At 50.1% G+C, this 23945-nt stretch overlaps 2 protein-coding genes across 2 annotated transcripts in view; both read right to left on the minus strand.

Moving 5' to 3' along the window:
• Nucleotides 1-23945, minus strand: part of LOC144603008 (zinc-binding protein A33-like) — an 852507-nt gene that overhangs the window by 401620 nt on the left and 426942 nt on the right.
• The window catches only part of LOC144602494 (tenascin-like), a 32259-nt gene that overhangs the window by 1699 nt on the left and 6615 nt on the right, over nt 1-23945 (minus strand). Inside the window, exon 4 of the mRNA XM_078415625.1 lies at nt 20537-20642. Within this exon, the coding sequence (XP_078271751.1) occupies nt 20537-20642 (106 nt within the window). The remainder of the gene's footprint in view (nt 1-20536; nt 20643-23945) is intronic.

Below are 23945 nucleotides of genomic sequence, written 5' to 3' on the forward strand. Positions count from 1 at the left end.
TGTCAGTTGTCAGGCACCTACCGTATCAGTCCGACGCATATTATATAATTGCATAAATCATAAAATTATGCAAAGCTTCTAACCTTCCACTAACGGTGTGGCTTGATTTAAGACTGGAGGAAGGGAAGATTGGTTTGTTACAATCAGCAAGTAAACGCTTCAGAAATCGCCGCCAAAGTCTGATGTAACAGTTTATTATAAATGACATTGAGACCCAAATTCCCTTGAGGAACTAGTTGGCAAGATGTGTCATCGATTATTGAGTCGTTCGGTTCGTGCATGTTCTTATCTTCGCCACACTGAACCCCCTGAATCATTGAGATTTTGTCGTGATCGCTGACAGGCTTTCACCTTGACGGTGAGAATCGTCGTTTAATGTCTCTTCAGCCGACCCTCCATTCTAACATGTTTCCCTGTAGAGAGGTGAGAACTAACTCTGGGCTGTATTTCTCCCTTGTCCTAAGCCCCAACTACAGGCTCACGGCCTGTCCTGGGCAAGTAAATAGGTGGCAGCGACTTCTCCTGAATTTTAACCAGACGTCAATCAATCAAATAATTATTGTGTGAAAAATCAAGAATTGAAATTCTATTCCAAGCCTCACCATTATATTATTTCTTTCTTTCAATATTTATCCCGCTGCTCATTATTCATGCATCTGCATCCACTTTTAAAACCAGGCTAGTTTTTCCTCTCCGAGAGGTTGGTGATATGAAGACACTGCCATGCCTGACTGGGTATATCGGTCGCGCAGCGGTAGAGTTGCTGCCTGACAGCGAATGCAGCGCCGGAGACTCGGGTTCCATCCCGACTACGGGCGCCGTCTGTACGGAGTTTGTACGTTCTCCCCGTGACCTGCGTGGGTTTTCTCCCAGATCTCCGGTTTCCTCCCACGCTCCAAAGACGTGCAGGCATGTAGGTTAATTGGCTGGGCAAATGTCAAAAAAAATTTGTCCCTAGTGGGTGTAGGATAGTGTTAGTGTGCGGCGCGGACCCGGTGGGCCGAAGGGCCTGTTTCTGCACTGTATCTCTAAATCTAAATCCTTTTTGTGCAGAACAATACGAAGCCTTTTGGCCCATCGTGAAAGGGATTAGCCTGAATATCCTGCCATTAAGCTGTCGCCTTTCGGATGTGTTCGTTGAACGTAAACCTTGTTACATAAGCCGCAAGGACCCCATTGACGTGTCCCCAAGAACAGACTCCAGGGTGGAAAGTAGAAAGCTGGGTCAGGGAGGTTCAAACAACGGGGGGACATTCTGAAGGGGATGGGACAGTCCAGGGGTTGCTTGCCAAATGCCCAGGAGTGTACCAGCAGCTGAGATTGTGCTAACGTGAGTCACGCCACAAACCATCAGGGTCCCTCCATGAGTTTAGAGTACGTTTGTGCACGCTGTCAGCATGTGGGGGATTGTAAATAGTTTATATCAAAAATGTTGACGATTAAGATGCAGGGACAAACGTGCTTGTATTTTCTTCTTGCAAACTGCATTGAAATAAAGATCTTTTGAGTATTGGGTTGATTTTGTAAAACCTGTCTACAAGGGATGGTGGTACCTGATGATTTGAAGGTAGACAAAGCGCTGGAGTAACTCAGTGGGTCTGGCAGCATCTCTGGAGAAAAAGGATGGATGACCCTCAGAAACATAGAAAATAGGTGCAGGAGTAGGCCATTCGGCCCTTCGAGCCTGTACGCACCGCCATTCAATATGATCATGGCTGATCATCCAGCTCAGTATCCCGTACCTGCCTTCTCTCCATACCCCCTGATCCCTTTAGCCACAAGGGCCACATCTAACTCCCTCTTAAATATAGCCAATGAACTGGCCTCAACTACCTTCTTCGGCAGAGAATTCCACAGATTCACCACTCTCTGTGAAAAAAAACGTTCTCATCTCGGTCCTAAAAGACTTCCCCCTTATCCTTAAACTGTGACCCCTTGTTCTGGACTTCCCCAATAATGGGAACAATCTTCCCGCATCTTAGCCTGTCCAACCCCTTAAGAATTTTATATGTTTCTATAAGATCCCCCCTCAATCTTCTAAATTCCAGCGAGTACAAGCCGAGTCTATCCAGTCTTTCTTCATATGAAAGTCCTGCCATCCCAGGGATCAATCTCGTGAACCTTCTCTGTACTCCCTCTGTGGCAAGAATGTCTTTCCTCAGATTAGGAGACCAAAACTGCACACAATACTCCAGGTGCGGTCTCACCAATGCCCTGTACAACTGCAGCAGAACCTCCCTGGGAGGAGTTGGCTGCGCCTAACGGCTGCGGCTCTCTGGCAGTCTGTTGTCTTTTTTTCTTTTTTTTTGTTTGTGTCGGTGTTGGGATGGTTTTTGTTTCTGTTTTTGGCTGTGTATGTGTGGTGGGGGTGTGTGGTGGGGGTGTGGGGTGGGGTGGGGGGGTGGGGCGGGGGGAAACCTTTATTTTATTAGGTCTCTTCCCCGGGGCGCGGCTCGGCTGCGGGCCTTAACATTGCCGGCGCAGCTCGGCCGCGGGACGTTTCAGTGCCCGGTGCGGCTCGGCCGCTGGACTTAACATCGCCCGGTGCGGCCGCTGGACTTAACATCGCCCGGTGCGGCCGCGGGACGTTTCAGTGCCCGGCGCGGCTCGGCCGCGGGACGTTTCAGTGCCCGGTGCGGCTCGGCCGCGGGACGTTTCAGTGCCCGGCGCGGCTCGGCCGCGGGACGTTTCAGTGCCCGGTGCGGCTCGGCTGCGGGACGTTTCAGTGCCCGGTGCGGCTTGGCCGCTGGACTTAACATCGTCAGCGCTGTTCGGCCGCGGGACGTTTCAGTGCCCGGTGCGGCTCGGCCGTTGGACTTAACATCGCCCGGTGTGGCCGCGGGACGTTTCGGTGCCCGGGGCGGCTCGGCCGGGGGGCCTTCCATCCCCTTGCGGGGGCTGTGCGTGTCGGTTGCCTCGGTAGGGGGTCGAGCTGCCTGTCCGTGGGTGCGGGGGGAAGAGAGGGGAAGTTTTGTTGCCTCCATCACAGTGAGGGGGTGTTTGGAGTCACTGTGATGGATGTTTGTGTTGGGGTCGGGTGTCCTGTGTTCTTTTCTTTTTGCTGTATTTTGTGTGACTGCTGAAATTTCGCTCGGTGTTGTGCCGAGTGACAATAAAGTGTTGTTATGTTATGTTATGTTATGTTACTCAAATCCCCTCGCTATGAATGCCAACATACCATTGGCTTTCTTCACTGCCTGCTGCACCTGCATGCCTACTTTCAATGACTGGTGCACCACGACACCCAGGTCTCATTGCATCTCCCCTTCTCCTAATCGGCCACCATTCAGATAATACTCTGCTTTCCTGTTCTTGCCACCAAAGTAGATAACCTCACATTTATCCACATCTGCCATGCATTTGCCCACTCGCCTAACCTATCCAAGTCACGTTGCAGCCTCCTAGCATCCTCCTCACAGCTAACACTGCCCCCCAGCTTCGTGTCATCCGCAAACTTGGAGATGTTGCATTCAATTCCCTCGTCCAAATCATTAATGTATATTGTAAATAGCTGGGGTCCTAGCACTGAGCCTTGCGGTACCCCACTAATCACTGCCTGCCATCCCGAAAAGGACCCGTTTATTCCATGCGCACAACTGATTCCATCCTCCACCTTTCCCGAGGAACGTAGGGTAAGATATGTTTCTGGATTGCCTTCGTTTGATTGAGTTTTCCTTCCACTTTAAATGTCAATCCTCTGTGGCCTAGACTGACGAAATGGCTCCTGCTCTCTGGGTGAGTAACTACCTTGAATGCACCCAGGATTGGCCCCCATGTGGGCTCAGTCATTGAGTGAGCTCAACCCCTCTTGCAACAGTCTGCCCTCTCAACTGAATGTAAAAGATCCCTTGGGACACCTTTACAACAGGCAGGGAGGAGGTGTGAGCTGAGGCTGAGAGGGTGGTGGGGTGTTACTCTCAGGGGCCCTGACACAGTGGTTTCTCAGTTAGCCTCAGTCAGCTTTTTAACAACATACGGAGCTATCTGTAAGGAAGTTGGCCGTTGGTGCTCCGGAATAGGGGACGTACAACGAGATCTGGGTGTCCTAGTGCATCAGTCACTGAAAGGAAGCATGCAGGTACAGCAGGCAGCGAAGAAAGCCAATGGAATGTTGGCCTTCATAACAAGAGGAGTTGAGTATAGGAGCAAAGAGGTCCTTCTGCAGTTGTACAGGGCCCTGGTGAGACCGCACCTGGAGTACTGTGTGCAGTTGTACAGGGCCCTGTACGTGAAGAGGAAAAAAATAGTCAAGGCAAATGTGGGTCCCTTGAAGACAGAAGCAGGGGAATTTATTATGGGGAACAAAGAAATGGCAGACGAGTTAAACCGTTACTTTGGATCTGTCTTCACTGAGGAAGATACACACAATCTCCCAAATGTTCTAGGGGCCGGAGAACCTAGGGTGATGGAGGAACTGAAGGAAATCCACATTAGGCAGGAAATGGTTTTGGGTAGACTGATGGGACTGAAGGCTGATAAATCCCCAGGGCCTGATGGTCTGCATCCCAGAGTACTTAAGGAGGTGGCTCTAGAAATAGTGGAAGCATTGGAGATCATTTTTCAATGTTCTATAGATTCAGGATCAGTTCCTGTGGATTGGAGGATAGCAAATGTTATCCCACTTTTTAAGAAAGGAGGGAGAGAGAAAACGGGTAATTATAGACCAGTTAGTCTGACATCAGTGGTGGGGAAGATGCTGGAGTCAATTATAAAAGACGAAATTGCTGAGCATTTGGATAGCAGTAACGGGATCATTCCGAGTCAGCATGGATTTACGAAGGGGAAATCATGCTTGACAAATCTACTGGAATTTTTTGAGGATGTAACTAGGAAAATTGACAAGGGAGAGTCAGTGGATGTGGTGTACCTCGACTTTCAGAAAGCCTTCGACAAGGTCCCACATAGGAGATTAGTGGGCAAAATTAGGGCACATGGTATTGGGGGTAGGGTACTGACATGGATAGAAAATTGGTTGACAGACAGAAAGCAAAGAGTGGGGATAAATGGGTCCCTTTCGGAATGGCAGGCAGTGACCAGTGGGGTACCGCAAGGTTCGGTGCTGGGACCCCAGCTATTTACGATATACATTAATGACTTAGACGAAGGGATTAAAAGTACCATTAGCAAATTTGCAGATGATACTAAGTTGGGGGGTAGTGTGAATTGTGAGGAAGATGCAATAACGCTGCAGGGTGACCTGGACAGGTTGTGTGAGTGGGCGGATACATGGCAGATGCAGTTTAATGTAGGTAAGTGTGAGGTTATTCACTTTGGAAGTAAGAATAGAAAGGCAGATTATTATCTGAATGGTGTCAAGTTAGGAGGAGGGGGAGTTCAACGAGATCTGGGTGTCCTAGTGCATCAGTCAATGAAAGGAAGCATGCAGGTTCAGCAGGCAGTGAAGAAAGCCAATGGAATGTTGGCCTTCATAACAAGAGGAGTTGAGTATAGGAGCAAAGAGGTCCTTCTACAGTTGTACCGGGCCCTGGTGAGACCGCACCTGGAGTACTGTGTGCAGTTTTGGTCTCCAAATTTGAGGAAGGATATTCTTGCTATGGAGGGCGTGCAGCGTAGGTTCACTAGGTTAATTCCCGGAATGGCGGGACTGTCGTATGTTGAAAGGCTGGAGCGATTGGGCTTGTATACACTGGAATTTAGAAGGATGAGGGGGGATCTTATTGAAACATATAAGATAATTAGGGGATTGGACACATTAGAGGCAGATAACATGTTCCCAATGTTGGGGGAGTCCAGAACAAGGGGCCACAGTTTGAGAATAAGGGGTAGGCCATTTAGAACGGAGATGAGGAAGAACTTTTTCAGTCAGAGGGTGGTGAAGGTGTGGAATTCTCTGCCTCAGAAGGCAGTGGAGGCCAGTTCGTTGGATGCTTTCAAGAGAGAGCTGGATAGAGCTCTTAAGGATAGCGGAGTGAGGGGGTATGGGGAGAAGGCAGGAACGGGGTACTGATTGAGAGTGATCAGCCATGATCGCATTGAATGGCGGTGCTGGCTCGAAGGGCTGAATGACCTACTCCTGCACCTATTGTCTATTGTCTATTGTCTATTGCCCTGGTGAGACCGCACCTGGAGTACTGTGTGCAGTTTTGGTCTCCAAATTTGAGGAAGGATATTCTTGCTATTGAGGGCGTGCAGCGTAGGTTTACTAGGTTAATTCCCGGAATGGCGGGACTATCATATGTTGAAAGACTGGAGCGACTAGGCTTGTATACACTGGAATTTAGAAGGATGAGAGGAGATCTTATCGAAACGTATAAGATTATTAAGGGGTTGGACACATTAGAGGCAGGAAACATGTTCCCAATGTTGGGGGAGTCCAGAACAAGGGGCCACAGTTTAAGAATAAGGGGTCGGCCATTTAGAACTGAGATGAGGAAAAACTTTTTCAGTCAGAGAGTTGTGAATCTGTGGAATTCTCTGCCTCAGAAGGCAGTGGAGGCCAATTCTCTGAATACATTCAAGAGAGAGCTGGATAGAGCTCTTAAGGATAGCGGAGTCAGGGGGTATGGGGAGAAGGCAGGAACGGGGTACTGATTGAGAATGATCTGCCGTGATCACATTGAATGGCGGTGCGTACAGGCTCGAAGGGCCGAATGGCCTCCTCCTGCACCTATTGTCTATTGTTACTCCAACTTTTTGTGTCTATCTTCGGACGGAACTGTCCCTGAATCTCGAGGTGTGCGTTTTCACACTTCTGCACCTTAAAACTGGATAATGGAAGAGGTTTGCTCAGTCAAATGGCTTCCTGATACCAAGGCCACTTCGTTTCACCTTTTATAAAAAATAATTGACTGCATGGAGTAATTGTTTGTATGTGGGATGCGTCTGGAGGGACTTGGTTCCATGTGAGTCCATCTCATGGATTGTACAATCAGTACAGATTCAAGATGGCAGTGAAGAAAGCCAATGGTATGTTGGCATTCATAGCGAGCGGAGTATAGGAGCAGGGAGGTTCTGCTGCAGTTGTACAGGGCATTGGTGAGACCGCACCTGGAGTATTGCGTACAGTTTTGGTCTCCTAATCTGAGGAAAGACATTCTTGCCATGGAGGGAGTACAGAGAAGGTTCACCAGATTGATCGCTGGGATGGCAGGACTTTCATATGAAGAAAGACTGGATAGACTCGGCTTGTACTCGCTGGAATTTAGAAGATTGAGGGGGGATCTTATAGAAACGTACAAAATTCTTAAGGGGTTGGAGAGGCTCGATGCAGGAAGATTGTTCCCGATGTTGGGGAAGTCCAGAACAAGGGGTCACACAGTTTAAGGATAAGGGGGAAGTCTTTTAGGACCGAGATGAGAACGTTTTTTCTCACACAGAGAGTGGTGAATCTGTGGAATTCTCTGCCACAGAAGGTAGTTGAGGCCGGTTCATTGGCTATATTTAAGAGGGAGTTAGATGTGGCCTTTGTGGCTAAAGGGATCAGGGGGTATGGAGAGAAGGCAGGTACAGGATACTGAGCTGGATGATCAGCCATGATCATATTGAATGGCGGTGCATACAGGCTCGAAGGGCCGAATGGCCTACTCCTGCATCTATTTTCTATGTTTCCATGTTTCTAGTACAGATTCAAGATAGTGTCCAATTGACCCGAGCCTTGATCTGCTCGTTACATGCAATGCCACAGCCCACGAATGTACTTGCCAAACAAGTTGTCCTTCTATTCTCTGCCGCCTTGACTTTCCCCTTTCAGTTCTCTTTGGAAACACACGATTGTTAATTGCGAAATTGTTCTCCTGACAACCCTCTCCCCGGCAGAAAGAACAGACGTCTCTCGCAGGATCGGACCGTCAAGCACAAAGCTGTAATTAGCAGGGGAGCAATTAGCCTTCGGCATGTTAACATGGTGCCTCTTCGCAGAGCAGAGCATGTGTGTTCTGTTTATGACTCTCCCCTCCCCTCTCCCCTCACCCCTCTGTAGTTTTAAGGATCTGCCCCTGCCCTGCGTGCTGTTTTGCCAGTTTAACAAAAGGAGGGGTGTGAAGAAATAGACTTTTTTCCCCCCAGAAAATACTTGGACGGCAGATTATTATCTGAATGGTGTCAAGTTAGGAACAGGGGACGTACAACGTGATCTGGGTGTCCTAGTGCATCAGTACTGAATGGAAGCATGCAGGTACAGCAGGCAGTGAAGAAAGCCAATGTAATGTTGGCCTTCATAACAAGAGGAGTTGAGTATAGGAGCAAAGAGGTCCTTCTGCAGATGTACAGGGCCCTAGTGAGACCGCACCTGGAGTACTGTGTGCAGGTTTGGTCTCCTAGTTTGAGTTTAGGAGCAAAGAGGTCCTTCTGCAGTTGTACAGGGCCCTAGTGAGACCGCACCTGGAGTATTGTGTGCAGTTTTGGTCTCCTAGTTTGAGTTTAGGAGCAAAGAGGTCCTTCTGCAGTTGTACCGGGCCCTAGTGAGACCGCACCTGGAGTACTGTGTGCAGTTTTGGTCTCAAAACTTGAGGAAGGATATTCTTGCTATTGAGGGCGTGCAGCGTAGGTTTACTAGGTTAATTCCCGGAATGGCGGGACTGTCGTATGTTGAAAGACTGGAGCGACTAGGCTTGTATACACTGGAATTTAGAAGGATGAGAGGGGATCTTATCGAAACGTATAAGATTATTAAGGGGTTGGACATGTTAGAGGCAGGAAACATGTTCCCAATGTTGGGGGAGTCCAGAACCAGGGGCCACACAGTTTAAGAATAAGGGGTCGGCCATTTAGAACAGAGATGAGGAAAAACTTTTTTAGTCAGAGAGTTGTGAATCTGTGGAATTCTCTGCCTCAGAAGGCAGTGGAGGCCAATTCTCTGAATGCATTCAAGAGAGAGCTGGATAGAGCTCTTAAGGATAGCGGAGTCAGGGGGTACGGGGAGAAGGCAGGAACGGGGTACTGATTGAGAATGATCAGCCATGATCACATTGAATGGCGGTGCGTACAGGCTCGAAGGGCCGAATGGCCTACTCCTGCACCTATTGTCTATAACATTTTCAAATGCGAAACCATGCAATCATCTTGATATAAACAGCACAAGGCATTTAATGCTTGCAGGCAAAGTGAAATATATTTAGGAAAGAACTGCAGATGCTGGTTTAGACACAAGAACATGGAGTGACTCAGTAAGTCACACAGCATCTCTGGAGAAAAGGAAGGTGACGTTTCGGGTCGAGACCCTTCTTCAAAACAGTTTTGTTTATTTAATTTAGTTCATTGTCATGTGTCTCCTAAGGTACAGTGGAAAGTTTTTTGTTGTGTGTGTGTCCAGTCAGTGGAAACACTATACATGTTTACAATTGAGCCGTGTACAGATACAGGTTAACGGGAATATGGTTTCACGCAAAATAAAGTCCAGTAATTAAAGAACAGTTTGAATGTCTCCAGTTAGTTAGATCAAGTGAGGTCAGGACTGCTCTCTAGCTGGTCATTCTCAATCAGTACCCCGTTCCTGCCTTCTCCCCGTACCCCCTGACTCCGCTATCCTTAAGAGCTCTATCCAGCTCTCTCTTGAATGCATTCAGAGAATTGGCCTCCACTGCCCTCTGAGGCAGAGAATTCCACAGATTCACAACTCTCTGACTGAAAAGGTTTTTCCTCGTCTCCGTTCTAAATGGCCGACCCCTTATTCTTAAACTGTGTGGCCCCTGTTTCTGGACTCCCCCAACATTGGGAACATGTTTCCTGCCTCTAACGTGTCCAACCCCTTAATAATCTTATACATTTCGATAAGATCTCCTCTCATCCTTCTAAATTCCAGTGTATACAAGCCTAGTCGCTCCAGTCTTTCAACATATGACAGTCCCGCCATTCCGGGAATTAACCTAGTAAACCTACGCTGCACGCCCTCAATAGCAAGAATATCCTTCCTCAAGTTTGGAGACCAAAACTGCACACAGTACTCCAGGTGCGGTCTCACTAGGGCCCTGTACAACTGCAGAAGGACCTGAATGTCTCCAGTTAGTTAGATGTGAGGTCAGGACTGCTCTCTAGTTGGTGATGGGACGATCCACTTGGTCTAGACTTTCCTAAAACTGCAGCTTGGTCAGTGTAACCTTGTGTAAGAGACCAGTGTAACCTTGTGTTTGAGGATGTAACCAGGAAAATCATAGAAACATAGAAAATAGGTGCAGGAGTAGGCCATTCGGCCCTTCGAGCCTGTACGCACCGCCATTGAATATGATCATGGCTGATCATCCAGCTCAGTATCCCGTACCTGCCTTCTCTCCATACCCCCTGATCCCTTTAGCCACAAGGGCCACATCTAACTCCCTCTTAAATATAGCCAATGAACTGGCCTCAACTACCTTCTGTGGCAGAGAATTCCACAGATTCACCACTCTCTGTGTGAAGAAATGTTTTCTCATCTCGGTCCTAAAAGACTTCCCTCTTTTCCTTAAGCTGTGACCCCTTGTTCTGGACTTCCCCAACATTGGGAACAATCTTCCCGCATCTAGCCTCTCCAACCCCTTAAGAATTTTATATGTTTCAATAAGATCCCCCCTCAATCTTCTAAATCCCAGCGAGTACAAGCCGAGTCTATCCAGTCTTTCTTCATATGAAAGTCTTGCCATCCCAGGGATCAATCTGGTGAACCTTCTCTGTACTCCCTCTATGGCAAGAACGTCTTTCCTCAGATTAGGAGACCAAAACTGTACGCAATACTCCAGGTGCGGTCTCACCAATGCCCTGTACAACTGCAGCAGAACCTCCCTGCTCCTATACTCAAATCCCCTCGCTATGAATGCCAACATACCATTGGCTTTCTTCACTGCCTGCTGCACCTGCATGCCTACTTTCAATGACTGGTGCACCACGACACCCAGGTCACGTTGCATCTCCCCTTCTCCCAATCGGTCACCATTCAGGTAATACTCTGCTTCGTTCAGGTCACTCTGCAGCCTCCTAGCATCCTCCTCACAGCTAACACTGCCACCCAGCTTCGTGTCATCCGCAAACTTAGAGATGTTGCATTCAATTCCCTCGTCCAAATCATTAATATACACTGTAAATAACTGGGGTCCCAGCACTGAGCCTTGCGGTACCCCACTAGTCACTGCCTGCCATTCCGAAAATCGACGGGGGAGAGCCGGTGGATGTGGAGTACCTTGACTTTCAGAAAGCCTTCGACAAGGTCCCACATAGGAGATTAGTGGGCAAAATTAGAGCACATGGTATTGGAGGTAGGGTACTGACATGGATAGAAAATTGGTTGACAGACCGAAAGCAAAGAGTGGGGATAAATGGGTCCCCTTCAGAATGGCAGGCAGTGACCAGTGGGGTACCGCAAGGCTCGGTGCTGGGACCCCAGCTATTTACAATATACATCAATGACTTGGATGAAGGGATTAATGGTACCATTAGCAAATTTGCAGATGATACAAAGCTGGGTGGTAGTGTGAACTGTGAGGAAGATGCTATGAGGTTGCAGGGTGACTTGGACAGGTTGTGTGAGTGGGCGGATGCATGGCAGATGCAGTTTAATGTGGATAAATGTGAGGTTATCCACTTTGGCGGCAAGAACTGGAAAGCAGACTATTACCTGAATGGTGGCCGATTGGGAGAAGGGGAGATGCAACGAGACCTGGGTGTCGTGGTGCACCAGTCATTGAAAGTAGGCATGCAGGTGCAGCAGGCAGTGAAGAAAGCCAATGGTATGTTGGCATTCATAGCAAGGGGATTTGAGTATAGGAGCAGGGAGGTTCTGCTGCAGTTGTACAGGGCATTGGTGAGACCGCACCTGGAGTATTGTGTACAGTTTTGGTCTCCTAATCTGAGGAAAGACATTCTTGCCATAGAGGGAGTACAGAGAAGGTTCACCAGATTGATCCCTGGGATGGCAGGACTTTCATATAAGGAAAGACTGGATAGACTCGGCTTGTACTCGCTGGGATTTAGAAGACTGAGGGGGGTTCTTATTGAAACATATAAAATTCTTAAGGGGTTGGACAGGCTAGATGCGGGAAGATTGTTCCCGATGTTGGGGAAGTCCAGAACCAGGGGTCACAGCTTAAGGATAAGGCGGAAGTCTTTTAGGACCGTTTTTTTTCACACAGAGAGTGGTGAATCTGTGGAATTCTCTGCCACAGAAGGTAGTTGAGGCCAGTTCATTGGCCATATTTAAGAGGGAGTTAGATGTGGCCCTTGTGGCTAAAGGGATCAAGGGGGTATGGAGAGAAGGCAGGTACGGGATACTGAGTTGGATGATTAGCCATGATCATATTGAATGGTGGTGCGTACAGGCTCGAAGGGCCGAATGGCCTACTCCTGCACCTATTTTCTATGTTTCTCTGTTTCTCTGTTTTTCTGATCCTCCATCAGCAGTCCAGTCACCCCAGCTCCTCCTCATTAGCACGCTGCTCTTTGTGGGATCTTGCTGTGCGCGTGACTGCTCAGCTAGAGAGTGGCTTCTCTTCAGGAGATGCCTCGTTAGCTGCCGGGCGCTCGAGGGCATCCGTGTAACGCGAGGCGTGAGCTTTTGGTTTCTGCGTCTCTCCCAACGCGCCAGTTTTAATTGTGGCCTACTTGTTTATCACGCCCTTTGCTCAACCGCCTGGCTAATCCCCGGTTCTGTCTGCCGGCTCCACTCCATCGCACCCACCCCCAACTGTGAACCACCCAGGAGGTCCCAGAGAGGAATTCTCAGCAGGTGGAGGCGAGGGGGGCGGGGGGGAGGGAACAGAGTGAGTTCAGGTTTCAACAATTGTGCAACCTCTTGGCCCATTTCTCTTCTCCAGTCCCCCTTAGGCTGCAATTAGTTGAGAGGCAATGTGCGAACATCCAGCTGAAGTGGGCTGATTGTCACTGTAGGCAGCGTTAGCGAGGAAAGGAACTGCAGATGCTGGTTTAAGCCAAATTAGACACAAAATGCTGGAGTAACTCAGCGGGTCAGGCAGCATCTGTGGAGAACATGGATAGGTGACGTTTCACAGAGTGCTGGAGTAACTCAGCGGGTCAGGCAGCATCTGTGGAGAGAAGGAATGGGTGACGTTTCGGGTCGAGACCTTTCTTCAGACCCATTGAAGGAAGATCAGACATGCAGGTGACAATACACTAAATTAAATAAACTCAACGGCTCTGAAGAAGGGTCTCGACCCGCGAGGTCACCCATTCCTTCTATCCAGAGATAGACAATAGACAATAGGTGCAGGAGGAGGCCATTCGGCCCTTCGAGCCTGTACGCACCGCCATTCAACGTGATCATGGCTGATCATTCTCAATCAGTACCCCGTTCCCGCCTTCTCCCCATACCCCCTGACTCCGCTATCCTTAAGAGCTCTATCCAGCTCTCTCTTGAATGCATTCAGAGAATCGGCCTCCACTGCCTTCTGAGGCAGAGAATTCCACAGATTCACAACTCTGACTGAAAAAGTTTTTCCTCATCTCGGTTCTAAATGATGCCGTCTGTCTGTCCCGCTGAGTTACTCCAGCTTTTTATGTCTTACCTCCCTGTTTACATCTTAACCAGCCACTCGACCAAATGAACGTAGAACTTGCTTCCAGACTCAGGGACAGATTCTGCCTCTCTGTTGTCTGACTACTGAATGGGCCTCACATAAGCCAGAGTCCACAGACGAGCAGGCGTGTAGGTTAATTGGCTTCTGTAAATAGTCCGCAGTGTGTAGGATGCGTAAGTGGGATAACAGAGAACAGAGAACAGGTGATAGAAACATAGAAACCTAGAAAATAGGTGCAGGAGGAGGCCATTCGGCCCTTCGAGCCTGTACGCACCGCCATTCAATATGATCATGGCCGATCATCCAACTCAGTATCCCATACCTGCCTTCTCTCCATACCCCCTGATCCCTTTAGCCACAAGGGCCACATCTAACTCCCTCTTAAATATAGCCAATGAACTGGCCTCAACTACCTTCTGTGGCAGAGAATTCCACAGATTCACCACTCTCTGTGTGAAAAAAAACGGTCCTAAAAGACTTCCCCCTTATCCTTAAATTGTGTGGCCCCTTGTTCTGGACTTCCCCAACATCGGGAACAATCTTCCCGCATCTTGCCTGTCCAACCCCTTAAGAATTTTGGGAACATGTTTCCTGCCTCTAACGTGTCCAACCCCTTAATAATCTTATACGTTTCGATAAGATCTCCTCTCATCCTTCTAAATTCCAGCGTATACAAGCCTAGTCACTCCAGTCTTTCAACATACGACAGTCCCACCATTCCGGGAATTAACCTAGTAAACCTACGCTGCACGCCCTCAATAGCAAGAATATCCTTCCTCAAATTTGGAGACCAAATTTGGAGAGTTGTGAATCTGTGGAATTCTCTGCCTCCGAAGGCAGTGGAGGCCGATTCTCTGAATGCATTCAAGAGAGAGCTGGATAGAGCTCTTAAGGATAGCGGTGTCAGGGGGTATGGGGAGAAGGCAGGAACGGGGTACTGATTGAGAATGATCAGCCATGGTCACATTGAATGGCGGTGCGTACAGGCTCGAAGGGCCGAATGGCCTCCTCCTGCACCTATTGTCTATTGACGGCCTTCCTCACAGTCCACAACTCCATCATTTTTTCTTATCTACTAATCAAACCATCTACATTTCCATTCAAGTTATTTATGAATATCACAAACCCTAGCCCTGACCCTATCTCCAACACATAAATTCACTGAGAGACCTTGGGTAGCCCTACTTACCCCTAGCTCCACTAACATTTTAAAATTGCCTCTAAAGCCTTGGGACTCTCTTTAACCTGACTTGTCAAAGACATTTCACAAGGCCCCCTTCTGCCCTTTCTAATCTCCTGCTTTGAGACATTTCTGCGTGCTTTACATTCCTCGAATGCCCTGCCTGATCTCATCTTCCATTTGGTCGCCAAAGTTCTGGTCGCCAAATTATAGGAAGGATGTCGACAAAATGGAGAGGGTACAGAGGAGATTGACTAGAATGTTGCCTGGGTTTCAGCACTTAGGCTACAGAGAGAGAGAGGTTGAACAGGTTGGGTCTTTATTCTTTGGAGCGTAGAAGGTTGAGGGGGGACTTGATAGAGGTTTTAAAAATTTTAAGAGGGACGGACATAGTTGACAATAGACAATAGACAATAGACAATAGGTGCAGGAGGAGGCCATTCAGCCCTTCGAGCCTGTACGCACCGCCATTCAATGCGATCATGGCTGATCACTCTCAATCAGTACCCCGTTCCTGCCTTCTCCCCATACCCCCTGACTCCGCTATCCTTAAGAGCTCTATCCAGCTCTCTCTTGAAAGCATCCAACGAACTGGCCTCCACTGCCTTCTGAGGCAGAGAATTCCACACCTTCACCACTCTCTGACTGAAAAAGTTCTTCCTCATCTCCGTTCTAAATGGCCGACCCCTTATTCTTAAACTGTGTGGCCCCTTGTTCTGGACTCCCCCCAACATTGGGAACATGTTTCCTGCCTCTAACGTGTCCAATCCCCTAATTATCTTATATGTTTCAATAAGATCCCCCCTCATCCTTCTAAATTCCAGTGTATACAAGCCTAATTGACGTGGGTAGGCTTTTCCCTTTGAGCGTGGGGAAGATTCCAACAAGGGGACATAGCTTCAGAATTGAGGGACAAAAGTTTAGGGGTAACATGAGGGGGAACTTCTTTACTCAGAGGGTGGTGGCTGTGTGGAATGGGCTTCCGGTGGAAGTGGTGGAGGCAGGCTCGATTTTATTATTTACGAGTAAATTGGATAGGTATATGGATAGGAGGGGATTGGAGGGTTATGGTCTGAGAGCAGGTAGATGAGACTAGGTCAGAGAGAGTGGTCGGGGTGGACTGGTAGGGCCGAACGGGCCTGTTTCCGTGCTGTAGTTGTTATATTATATGGTTATATTTGCTTTCTTCTGCTTTACGGCCAAATTTAAAACTGTCGGGTAAACTTTATTGCCGAGGCTCTACAAGGCTCTGGTCGGGCCGCACTTGAAGTGTTGTGAGCAGTTTTGGGTGCCATGTCTGAGGAGTTGGGTTGCCAACTATCTCACTCCCAAATACGGGACTAGGTGACATCACCGCGCCGCACGTGACCTCGCCCAGCTGGCGACCACGTGCTCCCGCTCCACCAATGGCGGCTGCCCAGGCCGGGAGGTGGGTCTAACCTCCGTTAGATGGCGCCCGGGCCTCCGGGCCTACACTGTCCAGAGCTAAAATGTCGGAAACCTAGAGTGTCGGGAACTAAACTGTCGGGGGCCTACAGTGCCCGGGCCTACAGCGTCGGGGCCTACAATGTCAGGGCGTACAGTGCCCGGGCCTACAGCGCCTGGGCCTACAGTGTCTGGGCCTACAGTGTCTGGGCCTACAGTGTCCGGGCCTACAGTGTCGGGGCCTACAGTGTCGGGGCCTACAGCGCCCGGGCCTACAGTTGGGGCCTACAGTGTGGGGGCTGACAGTGTTAGGGCCTACAGTGTTGGGGCCTACAGTGTCAGGGCCTACAGTGTCAGGGCCTACAGTGTCAGGGTCTACAACGTCGGGGCCTTCAGCGCCCGGGGCCTACAGTGTCGGGGCCTACAGTGTCGAGGCCTACAGCGCCCGGGCCTACAGCGTCAGGGCCTACAGCGTCAGGGCCTACAGTATCAGGACCTAGAGTGTTGGGGGCCCACAGCGCCTGGGCCTACAGTGTCAGGGCCTACAGTGTCCGGGCCTACAGCACCTGGGCCTACAGTGTCCGGGCCTACAGCTCCCGGGCCTACAGTGTCGGGGCCTACAGTGTCGGGGCCTACAGCGCCTGGGCCTACAGTTGGGGCCTACAGTGTGGGGGCTGACAGTGTTAGGGCCTACAGTGTTGGGGCCTACAGCGTCCGGGCCTACAGTGTCGGGGCCTACAGTGTCAGGGCCTACGGTGTTGGGGCCTATAATGTCAGGGCCTACAGTGTCGGGGCCTATAATGTCAGGGCCTACAGTGTCGGGGCCTACAGTGTCAGGGCCTACAGCGCCCGGGCCTACAGTTGGGGCCTACAGTGTCGGGGCCTACAGTGTCGGGGCCTACAGCGTCGGGGCCTACAGTGTCGGGGCCTACAGCGTCGGGGCCTACAGCGTCGGGGCCAACAGCGTAGGGGCCTACAGTGTCAGGGCCTACAGTGTCAGGGCCTACAGTGTCGGGGCCTACAGTGTCAGGGCCTACAGTGTCAGGGCCTACAGCGTCGGGGCCTACAGCGCCCGGGCCTACAGTTGGGGCCTACAGTGTCGGGGCCTACAGTGTCGGGGCCTACAGTGTCGGGGCCTACAGCGTGGGGGCCTACAGCGAGACACTGTAGGCCCATTGTGAGAGGCATAACTGCGAGAGGCATCACTGAAATAAAATCGTGGCTTCAATCAAACTTCCTCAAACTCAACTGCAACAAATCTGAAATCATCATCATTGGTCCAAAAACGCTCACCAAATCCACCCAAAACTTCATCCTCAACATTGATGGTCTCCCAGTATCCACCTCCCCTCACATCCGGAATCTTGGAATCATCTTTGATCAAACCCTCTCCTTCGACAAACACATCAAACACATCACAAAGACAGCCTTCTTCCACCTCAAAAACATTGCCCGTCTCCGTCCATCCCTCTCCTCCACAGCTGCTGAAACCCTCATCCACGCCTTCATCACCTCCCGTCTGGACTACTGCAACAGCCTCCTCTATGGATCACCCTCAAAAATCATCAATAAACTTCAATACATTCAAAACTCCGCCGCCCGTCTACTCACACACACCTCGATCCGTGACCATATCACACCCGTCCTTTACAAACTCCACTGGCTCCCCATCTCCCCAGAGAATCCAGTACAAAATCCTCCTCATAACCTACAAAGCCCTCCATAACCTGGCCCCATCCTACCTGACCGACCTCCTCCACAGGCACACTCCCACCTGCACCCTCCGCTCTGCCGCTGCCAATCTCCTATCCCCCCCCATCCGGACCAAACTCAGATCCAGGGCTTTCTCCATCGCTGCTCCCACCCTCTGGAACTCACTACCCCAAACCGTCAGAGACTCCTCCTCACTCACCACATTCAAAACATCACTGAAGTCTCACCTGTCCAGCACTGCCTTCAACCACTGAAGGTCAACTCACCTTCTGTCTCCTTTCTCTGTTCGTTTACTTATTTATCTATTTATTCACTTCCCTATGTTCTCTAAATCCCTGTAAAGCGTCTTTGAGTGTTTGAAAAGCGCTATATAAATGAAATGTATTATTATTATTATTATTATTATAACGAACGGCGGGTTTTGCTTACCAAAATGGCTCCTTTGCGTACTAAACGTCAGTATGGGCGATTTCAATGGAGTGGTTCAATCTTGTTCCTCTAGTATCTTTGTATACACCTCACAACTACACTGAACATTTAAAGCATCTGGGTCACCCCCCCCCCGGTCAACGTTGCCGTAACAACAAGGCCTGGCGATTTAGGTTCATTAATGCCACATGTGCCAAGGAACAATAAAAGCTTTGTCTCCGCACGTTAGCAGAACAGTTCAGATACACTGATTGTACCTGAGCTCTGAATGCATTCAAGAGAGAGCTGGATAGAGCTCTTAAGGATAGCGGAGTCAGGGGGTATGGGGAGAAGGCAGGAACGGGGTACTGATTGAGAATGATCAGCCATGATCACATTGAATGGCGGTGCGTACAGGCTCGAAGGGCCGAATGGCCTCCTCCTGCACCTATTGTCTATTGTCTGTTTCGTTCAGTTCAGTTCAGAGGCACAGCACAGACACAACCTTTCGGCTCACCGAGTCCGAGCCGCCCAGCGATCAACGCACACTAACACTATCCTACACACACTATAGACAGTAGACAATAGACAATCGGTGCAGGAGGATGGCCATTCGGCCCTTCGAGCCTGTACGCACCGCCATTCAACGTGATCATGGCTGATCATTCTCAATCAGTACCCCGTTCCTGCCTTCTCCCCATACCCCCTGACTCCGCTATCCTTAAGAGCTCTATCCAGCTCTCTCTTGAATGCATTCAGAGAATTGGCCTCCACTGCCCTCTGAGGCAGAGAATTCCACAGATTCACAACTCTCTGACTGAAAAAGTTTTTCCTCATCTCCGTTCTAAATGGCCTACCCCTTATTCTTAAACTGTGTGGCCCCTGGTTCTGGACTCCCCCAACATTGGGAACATGTTTCCTGCCTCTAACGTGTCCAACCCCTTAATAATCTTATACGTTTCGATAAGATCCCCTCTCATCCTTCTAAATTCCAGTGTATACAAGCCTAGTCGCTCCAGTCTTTCAACATACGACAGTCCCGCCATTCCGGGAATTAACCTAGTAAACCGACGCTGCACGCCCTCAATAGCAAGAATATCCTTCCACAAATTTGGAGACCAAAACTGCACACAGTACTCCAGGTGCGGTCTCACTAGGGCCCTGTACAACTGCAGAAGGACCTCTTTGCTCCTATACTCAACTCCTCTTGTTATGAAGGCCAACATGCCATTGGCTTTCTTCACTGCCTGCTGTACCTGCATGCTTCCTTTCAGTGACTGATGCACTAGGACAACCAGATCTCGTTGTACGTCCCCTTTTCAACTGCAGAAGGACCTCTTTGCTCCTAAACTCAAACTAGGAGACCAAAACTGCACACAGTACTCCAGGTGCGGTCTCACTAGGGCCCCGTACAACTGCAGAAGGACCTCTTTGCTCCTAAACTCAAATTTGGAGACCAAAACTACACACAGTACTCCAGGTGCGGTCTTACTAGGGCCCTGTACAACTGCAGAAGGACCTCTTTGCTCCTAAACTCAAATTTGGAGACCAAAACTACACACAGTACTCCAGGTGCGGTCTCACTAGGGCCCTGTACAACTGCAGAAGGACCTCTTTGCTCCTATACTCAAACTAGGAGACCAAAACTGCACACAGTACTCCAGGTGCGGTCTCACTAGGGCCCTGTACAACTGCAGAAGGACCTCTGAGTGATATGAGTGATCTTCATGTTCTGGCCCCAAACACGGTTGAGGTTTGTAGTGCTGTGGGCGGGTTACTCAAGGCTGGGTCTCTTTCACCCCTCCCCCAGTCCCAACCAGCCCCACCAACGGCCCAACACGTCCCGCGAGGGGCAATTACCTGTTAATGTGTCATCTGCCACCGGGTCTCTCTGGGGGACCTTCCGCCAACCAATGGGCGTGCCGGGCCTTGTGAATGTAAGCAGGAGTACGCAGGCAGCCGGGGCTACCTGGGCCAGGCCACGACGACCGGGAGCTTGGATCGGATCTCCGCATCTCCCAACCTACACAGGTCGTGCCACACCGAACCGCCGAGCCTCGACGGCAGCCCCCCTCGACAGCGGCAGCCCCCTCGACGGCAGCCCCCCTCGACAGCGACAGGTAAGAGTAGACTTCATCCTACCTGGAACGTCTCACCCCTGTTGCTGCCGTCCTTGCGTGGGGGGGGGGGGGCCCTCGTTACCAGGTGGGTGTGGGGAGAGCGAACACACAAATGAAGCCGCGTTTAATTAGTGGGTGTCAGAGGGAGGTTTGCGGGAGAGCCCGTTGGACTAATTGCTCAGACAGATGGCTTTTGTCTCTTGCTGGCTCCGGTTTCATGGTCGCCGGCTCACCTTGCCATCCATTGCTTGGGCTGCTCCGAACTCTGCTGAAACCCGAACTTGTCCAATGTTGATGCCTCTGTTCTTGCCCGCTTCCCTGCTCCCCTCTCGAACCCCTCTGTTTCGTTCGTGGATTTGCGGGATTATTTAAGGAGGTGTTCGTCTGAAGAGGGGTCCCGACCTGGAAACGTCACCTGTCCGTGTTCTCCACAGATGCTGCCTGACCCGCTGAGTTACTCCGGCACTCTGTGAAACGTCACCTATCCGTGTTCTCCACAGATGCTGCCTGACCCGCTGAGTTACTCCAGCACTCTGTGAAACGTTCACCTGTCCGCGTTCTCCACAGATGCTGCCTGACCCGCTGAGTTACTCCGGCACTTTGTGACTTGCCAAACCACGCAGACACACAGGGCAAATGAGCAAACTCCACACAGTTTCTGGCCTCTCTCCACTGGCTCCCAGTAACGGTACAGAATCAACTTCAAGCTCCTCCTATTCACATACAAAGCCCTAAACCTGCTTGCCCTCCCCTATATCAAAACTCTTCTAACCCACCACTCTATCTCCAGGTCCCTCAGGTCGGCCGACTTGGGGCTACTGACTATCCGGGCCTACCGGTCTAGGCTTCAGCTCGGGGGTGACCGCGCTTTTGCGGTTGCAGCTCCTAGACTGTGGAACAGCATCCCTCTCCCCATCAGAACTGCCCCCCTCCCTCCATCCACTCCTTTAAGTCCAGCCTCACCTACTTCTACTCCCTAGCGTTTGAGGCCCGCTGTGAACTGTTTATGTATGTGCTGTTATGTCTGTGTGCCATTGTATGTTTGTTTCTTAGTACCTGAACTGATGTACGGCACTTTGGTCAACGTGGGTTGTGTTTAAATGTGCTGTACAAATAAAATTGACTTGACTCTAGTGAGACCGCACCTGGAGTACTGTGTGCAGTTGTACAGGGCCCTAGTGAGACCGCACCTGGAGTACTGTGTGCAGTTGTACAGGGCCCTAGTGAGACCGCACCTGGAGTACTGTGTGCAGTTTTGGTCTCCAAATTTGAGGAAGAATATTCTTGCTATTGAGGGCGTGCAGCGTAGGTTTACTAGGTTAATTCCCGGAATGGCGGGACTGTCGTATGTTGAAAGACTGGAGCGACTAGGCTTGTATAGACTGGAATTTAGAAGGATGAGAGGGGATCTTATCGAAATGTATAAGATTATTAAGGGGTTGGACACGTTAGAGGCAGGAAACATGTTCCCGATGTTGGGGGAGTCCAGAACCAGGGGCCACACACAGTTTAAGAATAAGGGGTCGGCCATTTAGAACGGAGATGAGGAAAAACTTTTTCAGTTGTGAATGTGTGGAATTCTCTGCCTCAGAAGGCAGTGGAGGTCGATTCTCTGAATGCATTCAAGAGAGAGCTGGATAGAGCTCTTAAGGATAGCGGAGTCAGGGGGTATGGGGAGAAGGCAGGAACGGGGTACTGATTGAGAATGATCAGCCGTGATCACATTGAATGGCGGTGCGTACAGGCTCGAAGGGCCGAATGGCCTCCTCCTGCACCTATTGCCTATTATAAGAAGATAACTGCAGATGCTGGTAACTGCAAATCGAAGGTATTTATTCATAAAGTGCTGGAGTAACTCAGAGGGTCAGGCAGCATCTGTGGAGAACATGGATAGGTGACGTTTCACAGAGTGCCGGAGTAACTCAGCGGGTCGGGCAGCATCTGTGGAGAACATGGATAGGTGACGTTTCACAGAGTGCTGGAGTAACTCAGCGGGTCAGGCAGCATCTGTGGAGAGAAGGAATGGGTGACGTTTCGGGTCGAGACCCTTCTTCAGACTATTGTCTATTGTCTATTGACTTGACTTGACACACAGAGATTGCACCCGTGTTCAGGATCGAACCCAGGGCCTCTGGCTCTTTGATATTTAAGAATATTTGTTTTACTTTGAGCTCTGGTCCTGGGTTGTTCCTACTATTTTGTATTGTACATATTATTCTTGCAAATAATTGATTTAAAATAATAACAGTGTATGCTAGTTGCTACATCCGGCAACGTTCAGTTTGAGTTCAGTTTATTGTCGCGTGTAAGGAGGTACAGTGAAAAGCTTTTGTTGCGTTCTAACCGGTCAGCGGAAAGACAAGACTTGAAAGAGAATCGTGCTGCCCACTTTGTAGATACAGGTTAAAGGGAATAACGTGCATAATGCGCAGAAGGGTGTGTGTTTGTGTGTGTGTGTGTGTGTGAGAGTGTGTGTGTGTGTGTGTGTGTGTGTTTGTGTGTGTGTGTGTGTTTGTGTGTGTGTGTGTGTGTGTGTGTGTGTGTGTGTGTGAGTGTGTGTGTGTGTGTGTGTGTGTGTGTGTGTGTGTGTGTGTGTGTGTAGGAGTTCCCTACAAGCCTGGCTTGGGGCAGGTACTAATGTTTTCTTATCGAAACGTATAAGATTATTAAGGGGTTGGACACGTTAGAGGCAGGAAACATGTTCCCAATGTTGGGGGAGTCCAGAACCAGGGGAAACACAGTTTAAGAATAAGGGGTCGGCCATTTAGAACTGAGATGAGGAAAAACTTTTTCACTCAGAGAGTTGTGAATCTGTGGAATTCTCTGCCTCAGAGGGCAGTGGAGGCCAATTCTCTGAATGCATTCAAGAGAGAGCTGGATGGAGCTCTTAAGGATAGCGGAGTCAGGGGGTATGGGGAGAAGGCAGGAACGGGGTACTGATTGAGAATGATCAGCCATGATCACATTGAATGGCGGTGCGTACAGGCTCGAAGGGCCGAATGGCCTCCTCCTGCACCTATTGTCTACTGGCCACAGCCCTGGCTGTCAGTAGGGTCTCACAGCCTCCAAACCTTGCGGAGAGCAGAACTGTCCCGCTGGTCATGCCCCTGAAACGTCACCTATCCATGTTCTCCACAGATGCTGCCTGACCCGCTGAGTTACTCCAGCACTCTGTGAAACGTCACCTATCCACGTTCTCCACAGATGCTGCCTGACCCGCTGAGTTGCTCCGGCACTCTGTGTCTACCCACATTCACTGCCCACTGAGGCCTTGGGCATGGACCAAGTATGAGTTGAGTATAGGAGCAAAGAGGTCCTTCTGCAGTTGTACAGGGCCCTAGTGAGACCGCACCTGGAGTACTGTGTGCAGTTTTGGTCTCCAAATTTGAGGAAGGATATTCTTGCTATTGAGGGCGTGCAGCGTAGGGGAGGGGCGTGGAGGAGGGGGGTGGGCAGCTTGTCTGGGGCAAGGACCTGCAGGGTAAAGGCTCCACCTCACCCTGGCAAGCCTGACCTCCTGCACTGGGCAGCAAAGTGACCACGCTCCCTAAGTAGAAGTTGGCAAATACTCCTTTAGCAGCACTTGTGAGACACTCCCGGAGTGAGTTGGTGACTTGTAGAGGGCACAGGCACAGTGACAAC

This window comes from Rhinoraja longicauda, chromosome 19 (genome assembly GCF_053455715.1).
Source record: "Rhinoraja longicauda isolate Sanriku21f chromosome 19, sRhiLon1.1, whole genome shotgun sequence".
Lineage (NCBI taxonomy): Eukaryota > Metazoa > Chordata > Chondrichthyes > Rajiformes > Arhynchobatidae > Rhinoraja > Rhinoraja longicauda.